Below are 26,056 nucleotides of genomic sequence, written 5' to 3'. Positions count from 1 at the left end.
ACACCCTTTACACTGTGCAGGGAATACTCCCACAGACAAATGTGACAGGCAGATAGATGTCCCACTAAAGTCCCTATCAGGTATCCCTCTTCCAATCTATTTCTATCTGTCTAAATGCTTCTTCTTCCCTGCCACTATAAACCCCTGGTACTTTGCTTTAGATATTAAGTTAGCATGGAGCACCTGAATAAAGTTGACATTTCTATAGCATTTTATGATTTTTTAACTAATATATACATATATGTGCATATATGTACACATACACATACATATACAGACATAGGCATATAGATACATTTTAAATATTATATATATAAATAACACACACATGTATACATTGCCTCATCTGATCATTGCTCTCTCTATGTCTATTCTCTTCACATTACTGTGATACTTAGATCACTTGGAAACGGTCCTAGATGCTTTCCATTTCATTCACTGGATTTTTATTAAACACCTATCTATCTGTGTTCTTGGTACAATATGTGACTCAAGATGCATTAACTCTTGCCCTCCAGGAATTTATAATCTAATCTTTTGGGGAGTGGGAAGAGGATGACAAATATTTCCAAGGATTTGAAGAGCTATCCTGAGGAGAAAGGATTAAATATCCTCTGCTTGGCCCCAGAAGGCAGAACTAGGAACAGGTGTAAGTTTCGGAGAGGCAGAACTGGGTTTGAAGTAACAAAGAACTTATCATAATGTGAGTCATCCAGCAGTGGAATGGGCTGCCCCAGGAGGCAATGAGCTCCCTATCATTGGAGGTCATCCAATAGGAGCTGGATGACTACCCCAGGAATGTTGTAGAGGGAATTCCTGTTGAGGTATCAGATAGACTAGAGGCCTCTTCCAACTCTGGGATTTCACAATAAAAGAATAGGAAAGTTTCCCCCTCCTCATCTGTTGCCCAAAGCAGGACAAAGCCCATGAGGAATCAGATGACTTTTGGATCATTTTCTTTTCTGAAAGGTTGTGCTGTTGTTGTTTTGTGTTTAAAACCGAAAAGCCCAGTCAAAAAGAAATATTCCAACTTGGACCAGGCAGAAGTTGGGTCTATACATGCCTATCTGTGTGGAAACTGTGATTTTATTTATTTTCAAGTTTTTCTATACTTGTCCTCAGTCAGCCAAAGGATACAAATTAATTCAAAGCAAAGACATTTTACTATGAACAACCACAGACAGATGTATTACTATGAAATGTTATAGTAAGAAAAGTAACAATATAACATTCCCCCCAAAAAACCCGGATCACACTCTTTCACAAATGAAGACACAATCGAGACAGGAGAACTATGAAATATTCTTGTTCATTTGTTCATTTTACTCATTAGACAGAAGAAGGTATGCTGGAGTTTTAATGAGAATGTCTTCTAACCACAGGCATGTCCAGGGCTCTAGCCTGGGCCCTGTTCTCTCTCTGGACTACTTAGCTTGGTGATCTCATTGGCTCCCAGGGATTCAATTATTATCTCTATGCTTGTGATTCCCAAATCAACTTATCCATCCCTAACTTCTCTCCTGACCTCTAATTTCCTATCTCTAACTGCCTACTGGAGATCTCAAATCAGATGTCCCATAGATACTTTAAACTCAACATGTCCAAAACCAAACTCTTTATCCTTCCCCCTCCCACCCCCAAGACCTCCTCTCTTCCTAACTTTACTGTTACCATTAAAGGCACCAGCCTGTCATCCAGGCTTGCAACCTAGGTATCATCCTGGATTCCTCATTCTCTCACCCCCCCCATATCCATATCTGTATCCAAGTCTTGTCAATTCTGCCTTTGTAACACCTTTCTAATGTGCCCCCTTCTGCTCTGACTCTGCCACCACCCTGGTACAGGCCCTCATTATCTCGTACCTCTGGACAATTTCAATAGCTTTCTCACTGGTCTCCCTACATCCAGTCTCTCCCCACTCTGTTCTGCTCTCAAATTGCTCTTCCAATAGTGTTCCCATGTCACTCCCCTATTTGATAAACTTGAGTAACTCACTATCACCTCTGAAATCGAATACAAAATGCTGTTTGGCCTTCAAAGTCCTTCATAACTCAGTCCCCTACTAACTTCCCAGTCTTTTTTCACCTTACTCTTTAACACATTCTCTGTGATCCAGTCACACTGGTCTTGCGGTTCCTCAAATGCAACTCTCTACCTCCCAACTCCTAGCATTTTCACTGACTGGCTGTCCTACATGCCTAGAATTGCCCCTCCCCTCATCTCCACTATCTGGCCTCCCTGGCTTCCTTCAAGTTTCAGCTAAAAATCTCACTTTCCGATATAAGCCTTTCCTGACCCCCCTTAACAATAGTACCTTCCTTCTATTGATTATCTCCAATTTATCCTGCATACATCTGTTTGTACATCATTGTTTGCATGCTGTCTCCCACCATATGAGGATCTCTGAGAGCAAGGACTGTATTTTGCCTTTCATTGTATCCCCAGAAAATAGCAGATGCTTAAGATACATTTTTCATTGACAAGAAACTTGAGTTATGCCTAGTAGTCCTGCCATATATTAGCTATGTAGTAAATACATTTGCAACATACTAAAAGAGCACCTAGGCCATCCTCCTTTCCCATTTGTGACACCATTCCCCCCAGAAAACTACCCCAGGTTCAAAGTAGAATATGGGACTAAATCCACTCAGTCACCAACTATCTCCAACTCGCTATCCCTAACAAATGTTCTTTTCCCTTCAAAGGACACAAATTAGTTCAAAATAAAGACACAGATAGGAAATACCTGTGGCCAAGACACATATATAGAAGAGCAATTGATGCTGCCTATGTTGCAGGACCACCCAATATCTTCTGGTGATAACCACTGCACTTCCCTTCTTGGGACGGGCCTTGATCAGGCAAATGTGTCACTGGTATACCTGCTGCTATCTGTCTCTTGGATCTCTGCTGGCTACGTCTCCATTGATCTCACAGTCTTTGCTGGACTATGCTCCCAGCTGCATGCTGGGCTTCATTTCTTAGCCATCTCAGCTCCATTCTCCTGAGGCACAGGAACTAGAGGCTTCTCCCCAGTAAGGGCAAGCTCACCACTCTTTAATTATACCAGTCCATACTCAGCTAACAAAAGTCAAGAAGAGTTTCTCTAAGGCTAAGATTGTCTTTTCTCTTTAATCTTGTATTTAGGGATAAGATCCCAATAGTCCCAAATAACTATCTAACTAGGGGTAAGAAATTCCTAAGATCCTTTCTGGATCATCATGAAAAAGAATTTGAGGCAGTGCAAATGGTAAGTCTAAGAGATATGGTTATTTTTTATTTTTCTCCACCCATTTGGCTCATCTTCTAGCCTTTATTATGCATGTCTATCAATAGCAAAACATCTTGGATTTGGTACTATATTTTGGACAGCAAAAAAACATGCCCCAAACCCATCTTCTTACATCATAGTGAGAGTGAGAATTTTTTGTCATTTCCTTGTATAAATGTTTGCTGTGTTGGTCTCCACGTGAACTAGGGCAAGTCACTTAGTCTCTCTGAGCCTCAGTTTTCTAATCTGTAAAATGGGGATGATAATTGTATTACCTATGGGGGGGTTGTTGTGAGACATAAATGAAATAACATATATAAAGTTCTTTGCAAATATCAGTCTTCATTAATATAAGCTCACTGTCACTGAACTGAGAATTCAGAGAAAGGTTAAGCAAGGTTAAATTCTGTTCCTCAGATTTACCAATACCTCCTGAGGATGAAAACAAAAAGTTAGTTTATTACCTACAAATCCTAAACCAGCCAATTAAGATAACATAGAAAAAGCAACCAAGATTCCAAAAGTTCAATTTAACAAATATTTATTGCATGCTCATCTGCAAGGCCTGATATTTTCCATGCTGGGAGTACAAATATGAAAAATGGCAAGGTCCTTGTCCTCAAAGAGCTTACAATCTAGTAGGGAGATAAGATAGGTACACAAATAACTGTAAAACACATTAGTATGTGACAAGTGCATAAGACAGCTTGGAAAGAAGTTAGGTAGAGAAGAATCAATTATCAGGAACATGGTTCTCGAGCTGGGTTTTTAAGAAAGGGAAGGAATTTAATAGATGTAGATGTAGGGCAAGTCTATTTCAGGCATGGAGAACAGAATATTCACATAGCAAAAGGAGTCTGCACAAGACAGGAGCAGTGAATGGTATAGTTTGGTTGGAATTGGTGAGTGGAGAGAGAGGATAATGTGAAATAAGGCTAGAAAAGTCACTTGGAACCACTGCAGAGGATATGAAATGCCAAGCTAAGGGCCTTGCAATTATTTCCAGTAGACAACAGGAAGCCATGCAGCATGAAGGTTGTTAAGTAGAAGAATAATGCAATCTCTATAATTATTCTGGCAACAACAGGAAGGATGAACTGGAAGAGGTGAGAAATTGGAGGCAAGGAGGCCAGCTAAGAGGCTGCTACGTTGGTCCAGGCAAGAGATGATAGAGAGCCTGAATTAGAGCAGACACAATGCCAGTGAGAATGAAAAAAAATGAGTATAAACACAAGAAATAATGTCAAGGTAGAATCAATAAGATTTGGCAACTTATTTGATATGGTTAGAGAGGAGGCAAAGAAAACTTCAAGATTTCAAGCCTAGATGGTTGGGATTTAGGGAGCTAACCAGAGAAATAGAGAAGTTGAGAGGAGGGGCAGGTTGTTGGGGAAAAGATTATGTAAACAAACTATGTACTTGTCAAAGCATAATATCAAGAAATGGGCAGAAGGTCAGATTCCTTATCCAGTTCCATTCCCCAAGGTACTTGATGCAGTAGGTAGAAGCCCTCCCAAGGATGAAGTGTCAGTCCAGTGTCTCACAGATAACCTCGTCTTTTTCCACTTGATTCATGGCTTGCTTCCTTATATCCACTTGTTCAAAGGGACAGAATGAAGAAACTACGAGTCAGAGAGATCATTATTTTAGCAGTGTGGATACACCCTCCACATGGACCCTTTCAAGTAAATGGATAGATATGAAGGGTAGACCTGTGCTTTCATTGGCATAAGGAACTCCCAAGTGTGGAAATTCCTCCTGCCAATGCAGGTAAGTACCTTCTATTCAACTCAGTTTTAGAGTTGTCTAGAGCACTGAAAGGATAGACAACTTGCTCAAGGTCACATAGCCAGTATGCATCAGAGACAGGACTTGAACACAGGTCCTCTTGGCTTCAAAACAAGCTCTCTACCCACTAAACCACACTGCCTAAGTATTATCTATTTGAATAAATAACATTTTTATTGTTCCTCCAAGAGTTTACTAATAAGTCATATATTCAATCTGTGCTTTGAAATCAGAAAGTAGTTCAGATTCAAAGCTCTCTGTAAATAGCTTCCCCCAAGGCCTGTCCTTTTATGTATTACTTCTCTTCAATGCCCTACTTGGGTGCCAACTCCTCTAAGAGCTTCATCTCCTCCATTGAGGTGAAAGTCATCTATCCTTCCTAAAGTTTTTTTGGGGGGTCATTTAGTCTGGGTTTCTCCATTAGCCGATTATATTCTCCCTCAAATAATATGTATGTGGTTGTATTTCATATCCCTTCCCCTTTCCTACACTTCCCCTCATTAAACTGTAAGAAGAAAAAATACTGTGTCTTACTTCCCCTTAAGCAGTAGATTGGTGTCAAAGTGGACAATGTACTAGACCTGGAATTAGGAAGACCAAGTTCAAATCCAGCCTCAGACACTTACTGGGCTTGTGACTGGCCCAGTGATCCTGGGCAAGACACTTAATCTCCATCTGTTTTCTTATTTGTAAAGCACAGATGATAGCACCTACCTCTCAGGGATGTTGCAAGGATCAAATGAGATGATATTTGTAAAGCACTTTGTAAACCTATGCAATGCTAGTATTATTTTTTTTTTGTATCCCCAGTGCGCAGCATAGTACCTGCCTAGCACATAGTTAGCATTTAATATTACTTGGAGTGAATTTCCTTTGAAATTATCACTGGCTTTCAACCAGCTGAAGAAAAAAATGGACATGAAACATTTAGCCATTTTCTCTCTTTCCTCTAACAATAGGCAGCACTGACTGACACTTCCACCTAAATATTTTATCTTCTTATCAAAAAATGTATACTACAGTGGGACTGGGATAGTACCTAAATTCTTTACCCAGAAACAGTCTTTTCTACCCAGATTGGCTGGTCTTTACTGGTACATCTTTACTGGTGGGTCTTTATGTGTATTTCTGCGGCACATCTGCAGCACACTAGAATATAATTAATAATAAAGAGGAAAAAGATGCAAAAATAAGATGACCTCAGATGCTCTGAATGCTGTTAGCTTTTACTAAAAATGAAATCCCTCTTAAAATTAGCCAGTACTTATCTAAAGCATTGTCAAATTTTACTTAATAATCTAACAGCATAACCAATTCTAACTAACACACTATAAAAAGGAAAGCTGGGGGCAAATTCCCCCACTACTGACATGATGATTAGTGGTTATATTTTAAAACCTCTCACATCTGCTCCCCTCCCCTCTCCTCCCACTGTCATCATGCTAGTACAGGTGTTCAGTAATCCCATGACTGGGCAACAGCCAGGGGGGTGCTGGAGCCAGCTCAGCTAGTGAGAGCTGATTGTTAAATTTACAGTATGAACATTTATATTTCAGAAATCAGGAAATACTATATATCAAGGTTTTATTTATGATTTTGTTAAAAGTGTGTCATGAATCCTTTTTTCTTTCCCAGATAGCCGGCTGTTATACATTAACCAGAACACCCCTGGCAATGGCCACCCTAGTTTCTTACCACTTCTATTTTCCCCCAGCTCCAATCTGTCCCTTATTTATACGCACACACATACATACATTCATACATGTATATGATATACACTCACACATACATACATATATATATATATATATATATACACACACACACACATACCACTGTCAGTCTAATCTCTCCTATATACCAATCTGATCATGCCAAGATCTAGTGAAGGGAGGGGAGAATGTGACATGTACACAAGCATGATAGTGACAAAGCATAAATCTAGGAAAAAACTAAGGAAACATGGATTATCATTTTCAGATGAAAGGATAAGGGGAATCTCCAAGGAGGAGGTAATGTGAAAGAGAAAGATATGTGCAAGAAATACCTGTGGAATGTACAAATGACAGCCTTTACTTACTACATCATAGCCTGTGGGTGCCCGGTTCCGAGAAGCAACCACTCCAACTCCTGTAATGGGATCCATTGGCACTTCAGGCAGGGCTTCTGAGAGATCTTTCACTTCAGGCATGATGGACTGGTCCTGAAACACGGAGCAGAAAGGACATTCACATAGGATCCTTACCTGACTTTTAACATGAGCCACATGAGAACCCAAAGACTGGGTTCATAAGCCTGAGGACAAACGTTCTGAGCTAGGTTTGGCAGAGCCCACCCTTCCCACTTCTGGTCTGACTAAAGGAGTTCTGCCTTTATATCCATAGCTAAGAAGTACTGGCCTGATGTCTTGGGATTTTGCTCTAAGAACTAAGATAACAATTAATGGAGACTTGTTTCTACCCAAAAGAGATAAGTCTAATCTCTGCCCCCAAAAGCAAACCACAACCCTACACTTAAACTGGCTAATGTCAGAACCAACCACTGGCAGTTCCTTATTCATCTCAAAAAAAGTCCATGTCTACAACACTCCTGCATTCCTCTCTCACACACCCTCTGTTTCTCTGTAACTCAGTTGAGAAAAGAATGTCAGAGCTGGAAATCATTCAATCCAACCTCCTCACTTGACAGATGAGAAAACTGAAGCAGAGAGAAAGTGATCTGCCCACTCTCCCCACAGTACCAATAGCAGGACTTGAACCCAGGCCTCCTGAAGTCTAGAGCTACTATCACTAGGCCATGCTGGCACCAACATCTTTGACAAAGAACAACTAAAATTTTTTGTAGAGGGTCCTTTTCAATGAAGATCACAAGACCACAGATTTAGCAAGGGAAAGGACCTGAAAAGGCATTTATTCCAACCCTGTTATTTAACAAGTGAGGAAACAAAGGCCCACAGAAATTAAGTGAATTGCCCGGGTGGCACACTGTGACCAAGTGTGAGGAAGGATTCAAATCCATGTCTTCTTGATTCCAAGTCCAGCCCACTCTCCACTGTCCCATGCTGGCACAGAATAGCTGGGCAGAACACTAAGGGCATCAGAGGTGTCTCTAAGGACCAAGGCAAACTATTTCGTCAAGTTCCACAATCCTTTCATAAAGGCACAATGAACTAAAAACTAAATCATAATAATGAAAATTCTTACTAGGTACTCAGAAAAGGATAAGTGATATTATCATTCTAGCAAATGCCTCTTTAATAAAAGTCAGTGTAAACAGTACCAGATTTGGAATCAAAAGACCTGAGTTCACCTCTCAGATCTGATACATATTACCTGTGTAACTCTGAAGCTATGATCTGGGTACCAGATGATCCCTTCAGGTCTGACACTCTGTGGTCCAATAGTCCATGTCTTAAGATAACTCCCAGCTCTGCAATCTATGGTCTAGCATTCTAAGGACTCTTTGAATTCTAGCCTCCTATGAATCCTCCACTGGATATGGAATGCACTACAAACAGCCAGGTACTTCCCACATCCGTGTCTTGGAAACAAAAGGATTTGTAACTGCTTTTAAAGGGACAACCAGTGAAAGAATTGGCTAAATCCTACCTCCTTCTCAAAGCAATTAAATTTCAACACCTTTAGAAGTTGAGAGCTTTCCCAGGCTGCTTACTGCTTTTGAAACTAGCCAAGCACCTCATCAGGCACACAGAGAAATCTCCAGCTGCAGAAGCCATTGGGGAAAAAAAAGACCACAGCTTCATAAATTAGAACAATAAAAATGTGTGCAATAATTGTCCATTTATCTAGCATTCCCTGAAACCCTAATAAGTTTCCCAGAGCCATCGCATCAAAGGAAGCCCAGCTCTACTCAGTAAAGTGTCAATCAATCAGGTATTCCATCCAGCACCACTGGTGGTTTCTGGTTATTGACAAAACTCATATCTTTTCCTCTCTAAATCCACTGTCACCACCATAGTAGAGGCCCTCATTATCATATATTTGACTATTGCAATGACCTCCTAATAAAGGGTTTTCCTGTCTCCATTCTAATCCAACCTTCACAAGCTGCCAGACTAACCTTCCTAAAGTACAGACCTGGTCATGGCTACTACATACTGTCTCAGTGACTTCATCAGCTCCCATGGGTTTAATCATCTCTATGCAAATAATGACTATATGTGTGTATGCATACATATATATACATACACATATGTATATATGTATGTATATGTATGGGTATATATCCATCTATCCATCCCTAGTCTCTTTCCTGATATCCAGTCTCACATCACCAACTGCCCAGTGTACATTTTGAACTGGTTGTCTTGTAAACATCTCAAACTCCTTATCAAAACAGAACTCCTTATCTTTCCCTCCAAAGAACTCAGTCCTCTTCCAAACTTCGCTATTTATTGTCAACAACACCACTATCCCACCAATCACCTTGGTGTGCAACTTTGGTGTCAACTCCTCATTCATTAATCCCACACATGTTTTCCTTTCACCCTTTATATTTCTTCCCATTCCACATGCATTCCCATTAGCTCACATAACCACCATTAGGTTCAGGCTCTCATCATCTCTCACCTGAACTATCATAACAGCCTTCTAACTGGTCTCCTTCCTTCAAGACTAACTCCATTCCAATCATCCTCCACACTGCTACCAAGATGTAGGTCTAATTACGTCTCTGCCCTGTTCATAAACATCAGTGGCTCCTCTTACCTTAAATAGTAAATGTTAAACTCCTTTTTTTGGCACTGAAAGCTTTTCACCACCTGACCCCAATGTACAATTTTCCAATCTCCCCTTCATGCTTTCTTCAGTACTATCAAACTGGCTGTCCTACAGGCATCTAACTCAACATACTGTCCAAAAGAGAACTCATTACTATTTCCCCACCCCCAATTCCATATGGTAACATTCTTCTAATATGGCACTTCATTTTCCACCTCTATGACATTGCCCTGATTTTCCTCATGTCCAGATGCTTTCTCTCCTCATCAGTAGCTCTTAGAACTTCTAGTTTCCTTCAAGACTCAGTTGAGCCAGCTTCTCTATATAAAGTCTTTCCTGAAGCCTCCAGCTATTAGTGCCTCCCCTGCAAATCCCACTGTATCTATTTTGTGTATTCTTATGTACATTCTATTCTCTCCGGTTCTCCCTTCTCTCCTCTGACGCTACTACTCCCCTGGTGTAGGCCCGCATCACCTCACACCTGGAGTAATACCCTTCTGGTAGGTCTGTCTGACATGAGTCTCTCCTCATTCCAATCCATCCTCCATTCAGCTACTAATGTGATTTTCCTAAAGTAAAGGCCCGATCATATCACCCCTTCTACTCAATAAACTCAAGTGGCTCCCTATTGCCTCCTGAATCAAATACAACATACTGTTTGGCATTCAAAGCCCTTCGAAACATAGATCCCTTCTACTTTCCATCCTCTTACACCTTACTCCCTAACACATACTCTCTGATCCAGTGACACTGGCTGTTCCACAAACAAGACACTCCATTCTCAGCTCCCACCTTTTTTCCATGCTGTCCCTCATGCCTGTAATGCTCTCACTCTCTAATCTTCATCTACACCTACTGCTTCCCCTGGCTTTCTTTAAGTCCCAACTAAAATCCCAACTTCTATCCCCCCTCCAATTCTATTGACTTCCCTCTGAATTACTTCTTATCTATCCTATACATAGCTTGTTTGTACATACTGGTTTGCTTATCTTCTCCCCCATTAGACTGTGAGCTCCTTGAGGGCAGGAACTGTCTTCTACCTCTTTTCATATCCCTGGTGATTATCAAAAGTGCCTGGTAAATAGTAGATGCTTAATAAATGTTTATTTATTAGACTGACTCTCTCTTCTAATAGCACACAAGCTCAGTGAGAGCAAGGAGTATTTTACTTCTGTCTTTGCATCCCCAGCACCTAGAGCAGTATCTACAACTTGTTTATTAAATGTGAGTTAATAGATGCTGCTCTGCTACTCTTCGGTGACTGCCTTGCTGATCAAGTTCAAATTTCTGTACTTGGCACTGCAGGCTTTCCAGAGTCTGGCACCACCTTGCCTTTCCAAACTTATTTTGTATTGCTTGTCAGTATATGCCTTCTGGTAAAGAAGAGGTTATTATAGAATCCAAAGATCTCAGAATTTGGGAGATGCAGTCTCATCCACACACGACTAGGAATTCCCTGTGTGAGGACCCTGACACGTGTCCATATGGCCTCTCTTGCACTCTTCCATTCACAGGGTTATGAAGATCCTCATGAGGCAGCCCATTTGACTTTTGTACAACTCTAACTCTAACTGCCTTAATAAATGGCAGTCAAGATGATTTTCTAGAAATTTAAGTTAACATATACAGAAGGACATCACTTTCTATTTTATTTCCATTTGGGGGAGGGGGAGAATCATAGGATTTCAAGAGTTGGGAAGGATCTCAGAAGCCATTTAGTTTAACCTACACCCAAACAAAAATACTCTTAAAATAGTCCTGAAAAGTGGTTGTTCAGATTGTGCTTGAAGAGCAGAAAGCAGCACAAAAGATCAAGCACTGGACCTAGAGTTAGGAAGAAGATCTGAATTCAAATCCTACTGCAGATACTTCCTGGATATATGACTCTGTGCAAGTCACACCTCTCTAAACCTCATCTGTAAAGTTTTCTCATCTGTAAAAAAGGATGTTGTGAGAATCAAATGAGATAATATATGTAAAGTACTTTTCCAGCCTTAAAATGCTACATAGATGCTTTCTATTATTAATAATATTATTAAGACCTCCCTAGGCAATCCATTCAACTTTTGGATAGGTCTAATTATGATGATTTTCCTTATAAGGAATAATTTAAGAGGCATAATTTGCCTCCTTGCAACCTTTGATCAGTTCTGTCTTCTGTGGCTAGGCAGAAATCAATTAGCAAGTGATCTATTAAATATCAAGTATGTGCCATGTGCTAGACATACAAGCACAAAGACAACGCAATATTTACTCAAAAAGAGTAACATTCTAATGAGAGAGACTACGTATAATACATAGCTATATCTATGTGTATGCAGCATAATATAAATGCAAATATATACAAGGTAGTTAAATAAAAGATCATTTAAGAAGGAGGACACTAGCAGTTGAGGAGAGGGGAGGGAAGGGAGACAGGAAAGGCTTCATGCAGAAGATCTTAAAGAAAGGCCGAGGTGAAAAAGGAACGCATTCCAGGCATGTGGGATGGTCAGTGCAAGGCAAGGAGATGAGACATGAAGAGCTGTGTCTCAGGGATAGAAAGAAGGCCAGAACAAGTCTAATTCTTCTTCAGGGTAACAGCCTTTCAAATACAGTTATCTTTTATATACCTACTTGAACTCATTCCTCACTGATTAACAAAATCTCACCTGCTCATCTCTTCCTTGTCCCAGTGATTCAGAACTCTTCTCAGTCTCCCACTGGCCAGGCCCTTATTCCCAATCCCCTTCAACCCAAACTCCACAATGTTCCACTCATTCTCTGGCATGCCTACTCCATAGGTAAAAGCCATCCTTTCATCCTAAAGCTCTTCCTTTCCCATTCCTTCCATTTTTGGGCTCTGACACCTGGCTCCCTTCTGATGGTCATCCTTCACAGCTGTCACAGCACCGATTTCACTAACACTCATTCTTTCCAGCTCACTGGTCAATGTGGAGGAGTCAGAATACTCCTCCCGCCCCTGCCACTTCCAACTTCTCACTGTACCCCGTTCACTCAGTAGCCTCTTTTTCTTTGAGCTTCACTCTATCCACACCTACAACTCAATCAAAATTCTAATAAAAGTTATCTATGGACCTCCAGGACCCTCCCCTTCTTTCCTCTGGCTCACAGTCTTTCACTCCTCCCATAGGAGACACAATGATACTCCCTCAGGTACCCTAACCTCACAGTTCCTCAACTTACTCATTTCCCATGACCCACTCTTCCATCCCACCTCAGCTACAAATAAAGATGTCCATACCTTTGATCTTGCCATCACCCACAAATGCACCACTTCCATGTTTCTGAACTATGAAATTCCCTTATCTGATCACAATCTGTTGTCATTCCACCTCTCCCTCTGCCTTGTAACCCTGAACTCTGTTCTTTGTTCTCAGCACGTGACCTCCAATCCCTCCACCCTCTAGTTCTTTCCCAGGCCATCACTCATGCTAGCTATACTTTCTTCCCTTCCCCATCTTGACCCCTTGGTGAACCAGCACAAAGCTACTACACTCTCCCCTTAAATCACTTTCCTCCTTAGCCTATCACTGAACTTGCTTTCCCAAGTCTGAGCCTTAGATTAGTCTCAACATCTGCTGTATTTGTTCATTCTCACATGCCACTAAAAGTTGGAGAGGGAAAAAAAATCACAGAACTTGGTTGACTGGATCCCCTATAGATTTATGTTACATAATCTCAATCGGTCCCTTAGTGTAGCAAGACAACCCTTTCATATGTTCACTGACTCATTATCCCACTCACCAGAGGCCTTTCCAAAACTTTGATCCCTCCTTAAACCTCCTATGGCTCCCCTCCCCAGTTTCTCAGCTGCAAACTTTGCCTCCTATTCCACTGAAAAAAAAATTGAGATCTCTCACTAAGAACCCCTTTTCTTTTCCTCCTATCACATCACATTCTTCATATCATATCACATTATTCAGATGCCTTCTTTTGCTCTCTTCTTCATCCCTGTCTCATTTGAAGAGGAAGCCTTTCTCCTTGCCAAAGCAAACCACTTTACATGCACAGGCAATCCCATTCCATCCTGTCTTCTGTGGCAGATTGGTCCTTCTACCATTTTCACTCTCACTTCTCTTCAGGTTCTCCATGTCTACTGGCTGCTTTCCTACTGCCTACAAACATGCCCATGTTTCCCCCATCCTCAAAAAACCTTACTTGATCTGTCCCCAATAGCTAGTTCCCTATCTCTCTTCCTTTTTGTACCTAAATTCCTTAAGATGGTCATCCATGGATGTCTCCTGGATCTCTCCATTTCCTTTCCTCTCACTCTCTTAACAGTCTGACTTCTAACCTCATCATTCAACTGAAATTGCTCTCTCCAAAGTTGTCATTGATCTCTTAAATGCGAAATCTAATGACCTTTTTTTTTCCAATCTCTCTGAAACCTATGACACTGGTAATCACCCATTTCCTGATCTCTCTCTCTCTCTCTCTCTCTCTCTCTCTCTCTCTCTCTCTCTCTCTCTCTCTCTCTTCTTCTTCTTCTTCTTCTTCTTCTTCTTCTTCTTCTTCTTCTTCTCTCTTTTCAGGATACTACTTTCTTCTAGTTCTCGTCCTATCTGATCACTCCTTTTCAATCTCTATTGCTGGATCATTGTCCAAGTCAAATCTGCTAGTAGTGGGTGTCTACAGGGCTCTGTCTTTCACCTTCTTCTTTCTTTAGTATTTCTTTAGTGATTTCATCAGCTCCCATGGATACAATTATCATCTCTATGTCGGATGATTCCCAAATCTACTTATCCAGCCCTAAAAACTCTCTTCTGACTTCCAGTCTCCTATGTCTATTAAAAGTCTTATACTGGATGTCCCAGAGACATCTTAAACTCAAATTATACAAAAACTGAGCTCATTATCTTGCCCCTACATCCTTCCTTTTATTCAGTTAACCCCCATGGCTCCTCATCAAATATAAAATAGTCTGTTTGGCTTTTGAAGTCCTTCATAACCTGACCCTTCCTACTTTAAAAGGCATTTTTTACTGGCAGTCCCCTAGATCTGGAATTCTCTCCCTTGTCATCTCCATTTCTTGGTTTCCCTGGCTTTCTTCCCATTTGATACTCAACACCTTCTCAACTCTGTCACTCTCCCCTTCACTAAACTCTTCACAAAGTCTTTCTACATAGAGGGCTGGGATCTGAACTTTCCAGGTCATTCTCCACTCTCTATCAGCAGCTCTGCTTGGTTTTAACTCCACAGAACATCATACCCCTTTGGTGCTCCACCCCCACCCCACCTTTCAGCTTTTCACTTCCTTTTTTGTGTAGCCTTTTCTGTTGTATTGTAAGTTCCAGGGACTATCTTTCTCTTATTTATATCCCCAGCCTTTAGCACAGTGTGTGATACACAGTAGGGACTCAAAAGTTAATCGAATTCCTCCAGGTTCAAACTAAAATCCCACCTTCTACAAGAAATCTTCCCTGATACCCTTAATGCTAGTGCCTTCCCTCTGTTGATTATCTCCAATTTACCCTGTACATACCTTGTTTGTGCAAGGTTGTCTGAATTATTGCCTCTCTTATTAGACTTAAGATAAAGAGATAAAGACTTAAGAGAATCTTACTGTGCTCGGTCAAATCTCAAGACTTGCTCTTCTTGGTCACTAAAATGCTATTCAGTCAAGAACTAACTAACAGTGTCTCTGGATCTGTGACTTCATCAGGGTATGATTTCATCAGTGAGGATTTTCCTTTACTAGTTACAGCTCTGCAACTTTGGGTCTGAAAGAGTTGCCTTGGGACACTGAGAAGTTAAGTGACTTGTTCAAGTTCACATACTCAGCATTTGTCAGGGGCAGGGCTTGAACTCAGTTCTTCCTGATCCCAAGGCCATCCTGATTTTCACTGCTAACTACTCACTAATGGAGCCAAATTCTGTAAGCACTAAAATATCATGCTGTGAAGTGAATGAAAAATAGCTCTGTCTCTAACCAGCAAAAACCCCAGATTTTGTATGAGGAAGTCTAGATTAAAATCCTGTGCTATTTATTAGCTGGTGACCTTAGGCAAGTAATTTTATTTCTTTGTGTTTCAGTTTCCTCATCTATAAAAGAGGGATATTTGTACTATCTACATAACACCACTGTCAGGAGAAAAATGTTTTGTAAACCTTAAAGTGTTATATAAATTTTATTAACTGTGTGATGCAAGTCACCTCACCTCTGTGGGTCTCAGTTTCCTTGTCCCTGAAATGTTACTCTACATCTTTTCTAAGATCCATTCTAGTTCCAGCATTCTGTGGTCTATACTCCCTTTCAGTACTGACAGTCTGTTTTCTATGTTCTTTTTTTTTTTTTAGGCAATTGGGGTTAAGTGATTTGCCCAGGGTCACACAGCTAGTAAGTGTCAAGTGTTTGGTCTGAGGCCGGATTTGAACTCAGACCCTCCTGACTTCAGGGCCGGGGGTCTATCCACTGCACCACCTAGCTACCCCTTGTTTTCTACGTTCTAAGGCTTCTTCTATAATGCCAATATTCTATGTTCTCCATTCTAAGGTCTCTTCTAACTTTAACAATCTATAAATATGTGACTACATTCTAAGGTTCCTTCCTGTTTTATCAGTCTATGAATCTATTGGGTTTATCTCCCACACCCACCTCTAACCCCCAGGAAATTAAAATTGACCCCTAACTACTCCTCTCATCTGTCTCAAACACACACAACTATGAATGGGAAAACGTTTTCAACAGATGAGCATCCACTATTTCTACCATCTCCCATGAGGTATTGATGACAATCAGTTCCATTTGCTGTGAATCACTAGTATCAACTGCTGGTACGTGAATGCTGGGTTAGAGAAATGATGCTATTCCAAGAAAGCACACTCAGCACATTTCAAGATGGCTACAGCCTGCAGCAAAGCTGAACCAGACAAAGGAGATGGGGCATGTGTGATAGCACTGAAGGAGCTGTGCTGAAATGCAAGACAATTAGCAGCGAACTTTTCAGGATTAATGCCCTTTTTCTTTTTTTAGTCTCCCTCCCCCTCCACCACCTGCCCCTCGGGATCAAGGCAGTCTTTGTGAAATATAGACAAATGATTCTTCCCTATGCTATAGCTCTGGCTTCAGTGTGTGGAATGGCATAGGGAGCTTTTCATAAGAAAAGCCCAACAAGGTACCTTGTGTCAGAGGGCATCACATAAGAACACTTGCCCTGAATTACATATTTTCTAACTGCAAATTACTTTTAGCAGCATCACTATAGTAGCTTCAATTGACCTTCTGAACAAAAGGCCATTTATTAACCAGCACTCTTCACTGTACAGACTGTGGGTGAACTAGCAAGTAGAAGAAAGAAGCTCACTGACAACCCAGTCACAGTTAGGTCTTGGGGATACTCTGTCTTGGAAGGGAAGACTAAAGAGGTTTGACCCACACTGTGTAACATTTCAATAAGAGCTTGTTGGAGCAAAATGGAAGAATGGGGAGAGAAATAGGCAGTGGCAAACAAAGTATTTAAGATTAATGTTAATGTTACTGAGCATACTGTTAGAGAAGACACATGTAAAAATTCCTGGGTATCTAAGATTTAGAAGAGCAAAATTTTAGAGCTGGAAGGGAACTTAGAGCTTAGCTATGCACTCCAACATCCTCAATTTTATGGATGAAGAAAATGAGCCCCAAAGGCTTCACCTAAAGTCACACAATGTGTGGTAGAGTTGGGATTAGAGTCCAAGATTTCTCCAGTCTCATGTCCTTTCCACTCTGTCATTGAGAATTATCCTGATTCAACATAAAAAACGCTGGGCTTGGAGTAAGGCACCATGGGTTAAAATTCCAGCTTCAACATTTAAAAGCGGGATGACCATGGGATAAATCATGGCCCCTCGGAGCCTATTTTCCCCTGTGTAAATTGATCTGTGCACTCTGTGCTTCATGGATTTATCATGATGAAATTATGAAAAGAACAATAGAAACATTATTATCCCCACACTGGTCTAAACTGAGCTACACTAACTGATCCGTATAGACTTTCCCCCCAAATACTGTAACTTCTACACAAAGGAAATTGTGAGGAGAGGTCAGTACAGGTATACCTGGTATTTGGTAAAGTATACCGAACATTACCCAAACCAACATTCTTTTTGCAAAGAATACCATAAATTCATTTTAAATGAGCTCTTATGTTTTAAAAAAACCTGACAGAAACCTTGTTCAGTCATTCTTCCAAGGCACAAATCAGATGGTTGGTTCATAATAATTTGAGTCAATGACCAAACCCAAGTAGCCTTAACACCCCTAGGCATAAGTCTACTTACCATCAAATGACCTTTATTAAGTACTTGCTCTTAACAGGCCACTGCACTTAGGACTGAGAGAAATACAAAATTTAGCGAAGACCTGGTCCCTGCCCTCATAGTGCTTTTTTTATTAGGGGTAACTGATACATTCATTGAAAACCTAAGACACAGTAAATACATTCAGGGTGGGGGGAGGAAAGAGAAAAGGTCATTAGTAACTGGGAAGAATCAGGAATGGCTTCATGGAAGAGGTGATGAAGATTAAAGTACTTTCATGAGAGAACCATTGTAAGTATATTTCTAGAGTGCTTTATAAACTTTAAAGCTGTATATAAAAGCATCATTTTCAGTATTATTGAGTTGGGTTTAAAGAATTCAGCAGGTGAAAAGAAAGGATGGCATTAGGCATAAAGTCCATCACCATATTATTTATTGCATGTGTATAACCACCATTCCTACAAAACTCACTCTCTCTTTATAATGTTGACTCACCTGATGCCCTTCTCTCACGGAATGAACTAATACACTTGGTATTCTCATACTTGGCCATTGCAACATATCTTAAAAACTAAGTATTCCCTGGCAATGTCAGAATAAGTGCATAAAGATGAAAATAACACATGACTAATTTTCCCCATCTCTGTTTTAGAATTCAACATTTCTCTCATAAATAATTGATAATAAAAATGATTTAAGCCCATGGTTGTATAGGGCAGAGGTAAATCTAGTCCTAATGAGGGAAATGTGGGCACTGCCCAGGAGGGAATAGGCTAATGTACAGCCCAGTATTAGCAGAATTGATAACACACAAGGGCCATATTATGAACTGGAAATCCTAATGCCAACCAGCAAAGTGAGGATAGCTTAGGAAGAAATTTCTTTCAAACGTTCCTGTTGCTAGAAAGAATCTTATTGATAGGAGTTAAAAGTTCACACTATTATTTAGGGTAATAACTCATATTCATATAGTGCTTTACAGTTTGCAAAGCACTTCCCTCATGACAACTCAGTATCATTAAATCCATCACTGACCCCAATGGAGACAGCCTAGGACCATGTAACAAAAGCCATAGGAATAGCACTGCCCACAGACCTGATTCTAGCTCAGTTACCACAGCCTTACTAAGGTCATTGTGTAGAAGAGAAGACCTTTCTTATTATTACTAAAAATAATAACTGCTAACCAACAGGCAAATGGATATGAGAGCCTTGGGAATGGCAGCACAGCCCCTACTCCCTACACCATCCTCAACCCCTCAAAACAGTGATTTCTATCTCAGCCCTCAGAGTCATCATCCAGAGAGAGGGTCACAGGGAGCTTTTCATTAAAAAAATGCCAAACAAGGTACCTTGTATACCTAAATCTCCTAATTGAGATAATAAATAGAAGCGGCCAGCCATCCCCACCAACTGCCAACCTACTGCCACTGAGGCAACGAGGCACCCCAAGGGAGAGGCAAGGAAGGCAACATGTACTAAGCAAGTCAAACCACCACCACCACTACCACCATCACTACTACCACCACCTTTACCACCATCTCCCCTCAAGCTTTGATGGAGACAAACCAAGAAGCTAAGCCCAAGAGCCTTCAGATGGTTCTAGGTCAGTGCCACCATCCTGCACCGTCCCTGTGGAGACACAGGCTGGTAACTGCTCCTGAAGGTGCTACAGCTGCCCCAACTGAAAATCCAGAATAGAATGTTCTTGCCACCAAAGTCCTCGTCAATATAAAACAGTTCAACACCAGAAACTGATATAATTTCATCATGGGAAATGATATCAAAGAAGAGGCATTACCTTCTGCTTTGCTGCTGTACTCTAAGGACCATAGGACCTTTCTATCTAACAGATGAAATCTTCCATTTGTTGTCCCCCCCCCCCCGTTAGAACGAGGGCTCCTACAGAGCAGGGACCATTTGATTTTTTCTATTTGCAAGCCCAGTGCTTATCACAGTATTGTGCACATAAAAGCACTTTTTAAAAAAAATCCATTCACTGTACAGATGAGGAAACAGGTCAGAGAGGTGAATTGAGTTTTTAATTTTCACATAACTCATAAGCACTGGTGCCACAATCTGAACCCACTCTCCTGGCTCCAAGTCCAGTCCTCTTTCTACATCACACTGCTTCTCATTAAATGATGACATCATTGATATATTAAATGATGAAACTGTTGTAAGCAGTGTGGAATAATAGACAAGAGAACCAGCCTCTGTGTATAGTCGCCAACACATACTGCCTGCATAATCTTGAACAAGTCACTTAGGAAACCCAGTGGTACAACAGATAGAGTGCCGGGTCTGAAGTGAAGAAGACTCAGTTCAAATCTAGCCTGAGACATTTCCTAGCTATGTGACCCTAGGCAAGTCACTTCACCTCTCTTTGTCTCAGTTTCCTCAATTATAAAATGGGGATAATAATAGCACCTCCCACACAGGATTGGTTTGAGGATCAAATGAGATAATAACTGTGCCTGTACCAGTACAGTGCCTGGTACGAAGTAGGTGATATATAAATGCTTATTTATTTCTCTTTCCTACCTTCTCAGTGATTCAGTCAACTCTCTAAGAAAATACATTGCAGGACAGTTGCTAATCTATATTAACGAAAAGCGTTTCCCAGAACAACAAAATTATGCATCCAGACCAAACAAGCAAACAAATGATACTTCCCTTTCCTCCCTAAGATAACTATGAGAAACCAGGAGACCTGTATGCCTTAAAACCGTTAGATACTGATCTTGTCTGTCTAGAGTGGTACAAGCCACTGAGCACAAGATGATAACAGCCTGAAGTTATGTAAGTAATTTCACCTGGATACTAAAGATCTCAGGGGCATACCATCTGCCCTGTCTATACCTTCTCATGTGATCTTCTAGAGTGGGAAACCTGCGGCCTCGAGGCCACATGTGGCCTTCTAGGTCCTTGGGTGCAGCCTGAGTCCACGTTTTACGGAACAAATCCTTTTATTAAGGGCATTTGTTCTGTGAAGTTTGAATTCAGTCAAAGGGCCCCTAGAGGGCCACCTGTGGCCTTGAGGCTGCAGGTTCCCCACCCCTGCTTTTGGCCTTGCCTTCTGCCCCAAAGCTGGAGGATTTTTGGACCTTTCTACTTGATCTGCACCTGTCTTTCTTTTCCATGTTGTTTCCTCCAAGTCTAGCTCCTTGAAAACAAGACACTGACTCTCTTTCCATTTTTATTCCCAACGCAGCATAATGCTTGGCACATAAGTAACTGCATCATAAATGCTTTTTATTCATTCATTCATAAACTAGAGAACAAATGAAATTCCTTTTCAAGTCCCTGAACAAATAGTTTAAGACAGAACTTGGAAATTACCTTATCTCAAAATAGAGTGTGAGTTACACCTGCATCCCCATTTCTGTGCACCTGTGGAGGCTAAAAACTGGTCTCTAAAGTGATACTCTAGATTCAATTCAACAATCATTTATTAAGCACCTACTATGTGCTTAATAATACTGTGCTAAACGTTGGGAATTCAAAAAGAAGAAAAAGATAGACCTGTCCCACAAGGTGGTTACAAGCTAATGGATCCAGATGGGGATCATGTGTCAGAAGGTATCAGAAAATCTGAGTTTGAGTTCAAGTAACTTCCCTTACCTATGTCTCAGTTTCTTCATCTGTAGAATGGAGATATTTGCCCTACAGAGTTGTCATAAGAAAAAATATTGTTGTAGCAATGAGTGAGTGTTTCTGTCAATGGAGAGGATAAATCTTTGCAAGAGGAAATTCCTGGTGTGGCACCCCACTGCTGTAGACATGGGCTTGTCAGGTAACGGTCGTTTCATGTGTGGGAATGCTTCCTCTGATCACAGGCCACATACACCCCACCCTCAGCAGCAACTAGTTCTTCCACAACATAGAAATCTTGAGTTGTCCTAGGGTGTTTCCTCCTTCCTCCAACCAGGGCCACTCAAAGGAGCTCCATGACCCAAACCTCTCTTCCTATCTTCTCCAACTTGCCCCAGATGCAAAAATTTCTAGTTATAAACCTATCACTGCTTACCACTTGTGTGACCTTAACTTCTCTTGGTCTCAGTTTTCTCATCTGTAAATAAAGATGTTTGATAAAGGATCTCTAAGGTCCTTTCCAGATCTAAATATATGGATCCTACCCAAAGAAAGCAGTGCCCTCCTCCTCCCCAACAGTAAGAGGCTGACACAATGAGGTGGCATGCTGGCTAGGGGCCTGTAAAGAACTGCAAAGATCCCAGAGAAGTTGCCAGCTGGGTCATTACCTTTCCTTGAGATTCTCTATAGGAAAACCAACTTAATATCACTCATTAGTTTTATCAAAAACAAGTTCAGTAAAATATGAGACAGTTGGTTCACAGGATAATAGAATTTAGAACTGGAAGGACTCTAAGACATTATTTAGTTCAATACCCCTACTTTATAGATAAGAGGACTGAGGCTCTGAGAGGTCAAATGATCAAGGAATAGGAAGGAGCACAGGCAAGATTCAAACCAACATCATCTGATTCCAAATCCTGGTTCTTCAGGCAATTCAAAACTCAACATATCCAAGACAGAACCCATCATCTTTTCCTCTACATCCCTCCCTTGCTTCCATACTTCCCTATTACTGCCAGGGCACCATCCTCCCCATCACCTAGGCTACACTCCATTTTTCACTCTCATTACTTCCTATAGCCAATCCACTGGAAATCTTGTTTCTACCTTCACCACATTTCACATACATAAATGCCCTTTTCTCCACTCACATAACCATGATCCTAGTTAAAAGCCCTTCCTGCCTCTTGTATGGATTACCTGCATAGTCTTCTAATTGGCCTCCATGCCTCAAAGGCTCTCCACACTCCAAGCCAACCTCTACTCCCATGGTAGCAAATCCCAAAAGAAATGGGGCCCAATAAACCATATATTAAGACCCACATATTAACATTTTTTGTTGTATTATATTTTTATGTGTTTTGTTAAATATTTCCTGATTACATTTTAACCTGATTCAGGCCACTAGGGAAAGTTGTGGGCCATATGCAGGTTACTCACCTGCCAAGATGATTCTTCTATTAGTCTGATGATGTTCCCTTCTCCCCACTGCCAGTGGGCACCAGTGGTTCCTGTTACCCCCAGGATCAAGCATAAAATCCTCTGTTTAGCATTCAAAGCTCTTGATAACCTGTCCCCTTCCCACCTTCTCAGTCTTCTTGCCTCTTACTCTTCCTTAAACACTCTAAAACTGAACCAACACTGACCTGCTTGCAGTTACTTTGAACACAACAAAAACTTTTAGTGCAGGGTTTTTGTTTTTTTTTTTTGGCTAGGCAATTGGGGTTAAGTGACTTGCTCAGGGTCACACAGCTAGTAAGCGTCAAGTGTTTGGTCTGAGGCCAGATTTGAACTCAGGTCCTCCTGACTTCAGGGCCGGTACTCTCTCCACTGTGCCACTTAGCTGCCCCTAGTGCAGGGTTCTTAACCCTGTTTGTATCAGGGACCCCTTTGGCAGTCTGGTGGAAACTATGAACTCTTTCTCACATAACTGAAGAAAATGCCAAATTTTGGCAAAAGGTTCTTGAAAAATAAAGATATAATTTTTTTTTTCCTGTTCAAGTTCGTGGACCGCCTAAAATCTATCCACAGACCACTTGTGGGTATAAGACCCAGGTTAAGAACCTCTAGTCTAGAGATATTGACCTTTCTAAGGAAACCTAAATATAAAAGAGTACATGACACAGTGGAAAGAACACTGGAAGAGGAACCAGGAGACCTGGGTTCTAGTCCTGGTTATGCCATTAACAAGTTAACTGTGTGGGCTTTGGGCAAACCCCTTGTCTTTCATATGAAAAATGAATGGGTTAGAATAGATCAATGTTTCCCAAACAAATTTGGCCAGGGAACTTTTTTTTCCCTTGAAATATAATGAGGAAACTCATGAATGCCAGTTCCAAGGGCCTATGAAATACCCCAGAGACACAATGATACCACTTCTAGCTCTATACCCTAGAGTCCTAGATGTACAAAAATATTTATTGTAGACCTTTTCGTAGTGACAAGGAGTTGAAAAATGAGGGGGTGCCAATCAACTGGGGAATAACTGAATAAATTATGCCATGGAAATATAATGGAATACTATTGTACTATAAAAAATTATTACAGAGATGGTTTCATCTCTGAAGATTTGTATGAACTACTGCAAAGTGAAATGACCAGAACCAATAGAACAATTCATAATATAATAACACTGTACAAACTAACAATTTTAAAAGACCTACAAAAACTCTAGGAGATCAGCACAATGGTCAAAAAGGATTACAGGGGACCATAACGAAAAAATACCCACTTCCTGACAAAGGTGCTTAAATAGCCAGAATATGACACACATTTTTGGACATGACCAATATGGGAATTTGTTTCATTTGGCAACACTTATTTTTAGAAGAATTTTTTCTTCAGGGAGGGGGAATAGCAAGAAGAAAAAAAAAAGATTGCTAATTAGTTAACTGAAAAAAGTTTAATTTAAAAAAGAAATGCCCCCAGGAAATACTGGGTCAAAATAGAGGGAATGAGTCCTATTTTCATGTTGGAAAATTGTACATATAAGTGTTATTGATATATATTTTATTTGATTCTCCTTCAATGCTCGACCATGGCATTGACAATGCATGGCACGGCAGGTGACCCTTGATCTCTCAAGGTTATTCAAGCAGAGAAAAACTCTGGCAAGCCTAGGCAAGCTGGAAAGGTTTCAAGTCCAAACAGTAATTGGACTCTGAGTCTGTCATAGGAGAGGAAGCCTGGTTAAGTGTGGAGAGTTTTATCATTAGTAGGGTGGCCAAGAAATGGTAAATCGTTCTCAGCTGCAGCAACTTCTGAAACCATCTACTGGATGCAGCAGTCTGCTACCTGCATCACCAAAATAATCCCAGCTGTTTTGACATATAAAAGTAGTCATTTCATATTTAACATTTCAAAAGGGGGAAATATCACATCAGAATTCTCTTACGAAACACAAATCTATCCTGTTGGAATAGAGTTTGGGAAAATCCTTCTGTGTTGTATCGGAAAATCTCTGAAGCCCCTTTCAATTTGAATATTCTATGATCCTCTGTTTCACATACAAATAAGTCAGAAAATTCAAAGTCAGTGACCTTTGCATTACAACAAAGCCCTTCATTCATATATGTCCGCTCCAAAGGAGATTACTCAGGAAGACACTGGGTGTGAGAGCTAGAGGGTTAGACACAGGTCACTTCTTCTAATCCGGGAAGATTTTTCCGGGACACCCTGCTGACTTGGAGTAGTAGGAAACAACAGGATATATAGAACTTTTCAAGCTTCTTCCTGGAACTCTGTGAAGGGAAACTGGCTTCTAATTAAACACTACACATTTTGTTACAGCTAAAAAAGGACTTTGGTGACAAATCAAATCCCACTACCCTCATTTTACAGCGTTCTTTGCCCTAGACTCTACCTCACTTGGTTCCCTCTGAAAAGAATTTAAAACTATAAACCAGCCTTAAAGATGGGGAATACTGTGTTGTTCAATTGTTGCTGATCAGAGTCTAGCTACAGCAGCGTTCTTAATCTCTCTATCAGTAGTGCTCTGTTTAACTGATGCTAAACATTGTTTCAGACTCAAAGGATTGTCTCCCAGAGCCAGCCTTGGGGAGAGCTAAACTATCGTATCACAGTCTAAAACTCCTGGGACCTCAGATACCATCTCTGTTTCATTTCTTGTGCACTAGTGAGGCTGGGGTTTATCTTATCAATTGCTACACTCAGTCAACAAAGCTTAGCCTTCTTGCTGGCAGAAGGTAACTAGGCAATGTCAGAGTTTACAGTATTTTCTAGGGGGAATCATTGCAGGAGGCCAAGACGCCTCCCTCAAAGGAAGCATCTCTGGGCAGAACACAGTTGGGGAGAATACAGTTTCAACCTTTGCTTCAGTGGGAAGCAGAGCTCAGGCTCAGAGCTCTGAGTTAATGTGTCCTGCACAAAATGTTTGAGGAATCAAATTTCAAAGCCTAAA

General features: G+C 40.8%; 1 protein-coding gene across 5 annotated transcripts in view; it reads right to left on the bottom strand.

Moving 5' to 3' along the window:
* LOC114046893 (multivesicular body subunit 12B) overlaps positions 1-26,056 on the bottom strand; it is a 327,435-nt gene that overhangs the window by 285,694 nt on the left and 15,685 nt on the right. For all 5 annotated transcript variants that reach the window (XR_003569565.1, XM_027867501.1, XM_027867498.1 and 2 more), the window contains exon 2: positions 7,140-7,262. Coding sequence is in view for 4 of the 5 variants with exons in the window: in XM_027867501.1 (XP_027723302.1) it covers positions 7,140-7,262 (123 nt within the window). In the remaining variant the exon portion in view is untranslated. The remainder of the gene's footprint in view (positions 1-7,139; positions 7,263-26,056) is intronic.

The sequence above is a fragment of the Vombatus ursinus genome, unplaced genomic scaffold (genome assembly GCF_900497805.2).
Source record: "Vombatus ursinus unplaced genomic scaffold, bare-nosed wombat genome assembly UNPS02014786.1, whole genome shotgun sequence".
Taxonomy (NCBI): domain Eukaryota; kingdom Metazoa; phylum Chordata; class Mammalia; order Diprotodontia; family Vombatidae; genus Vombatus; species Vombatus ursinus.
The sequence above is the reverse complement of the archived record's forward strand: the minus strand, read 5'-3'. Positions and strand labels throughout refer to the sequence as shown.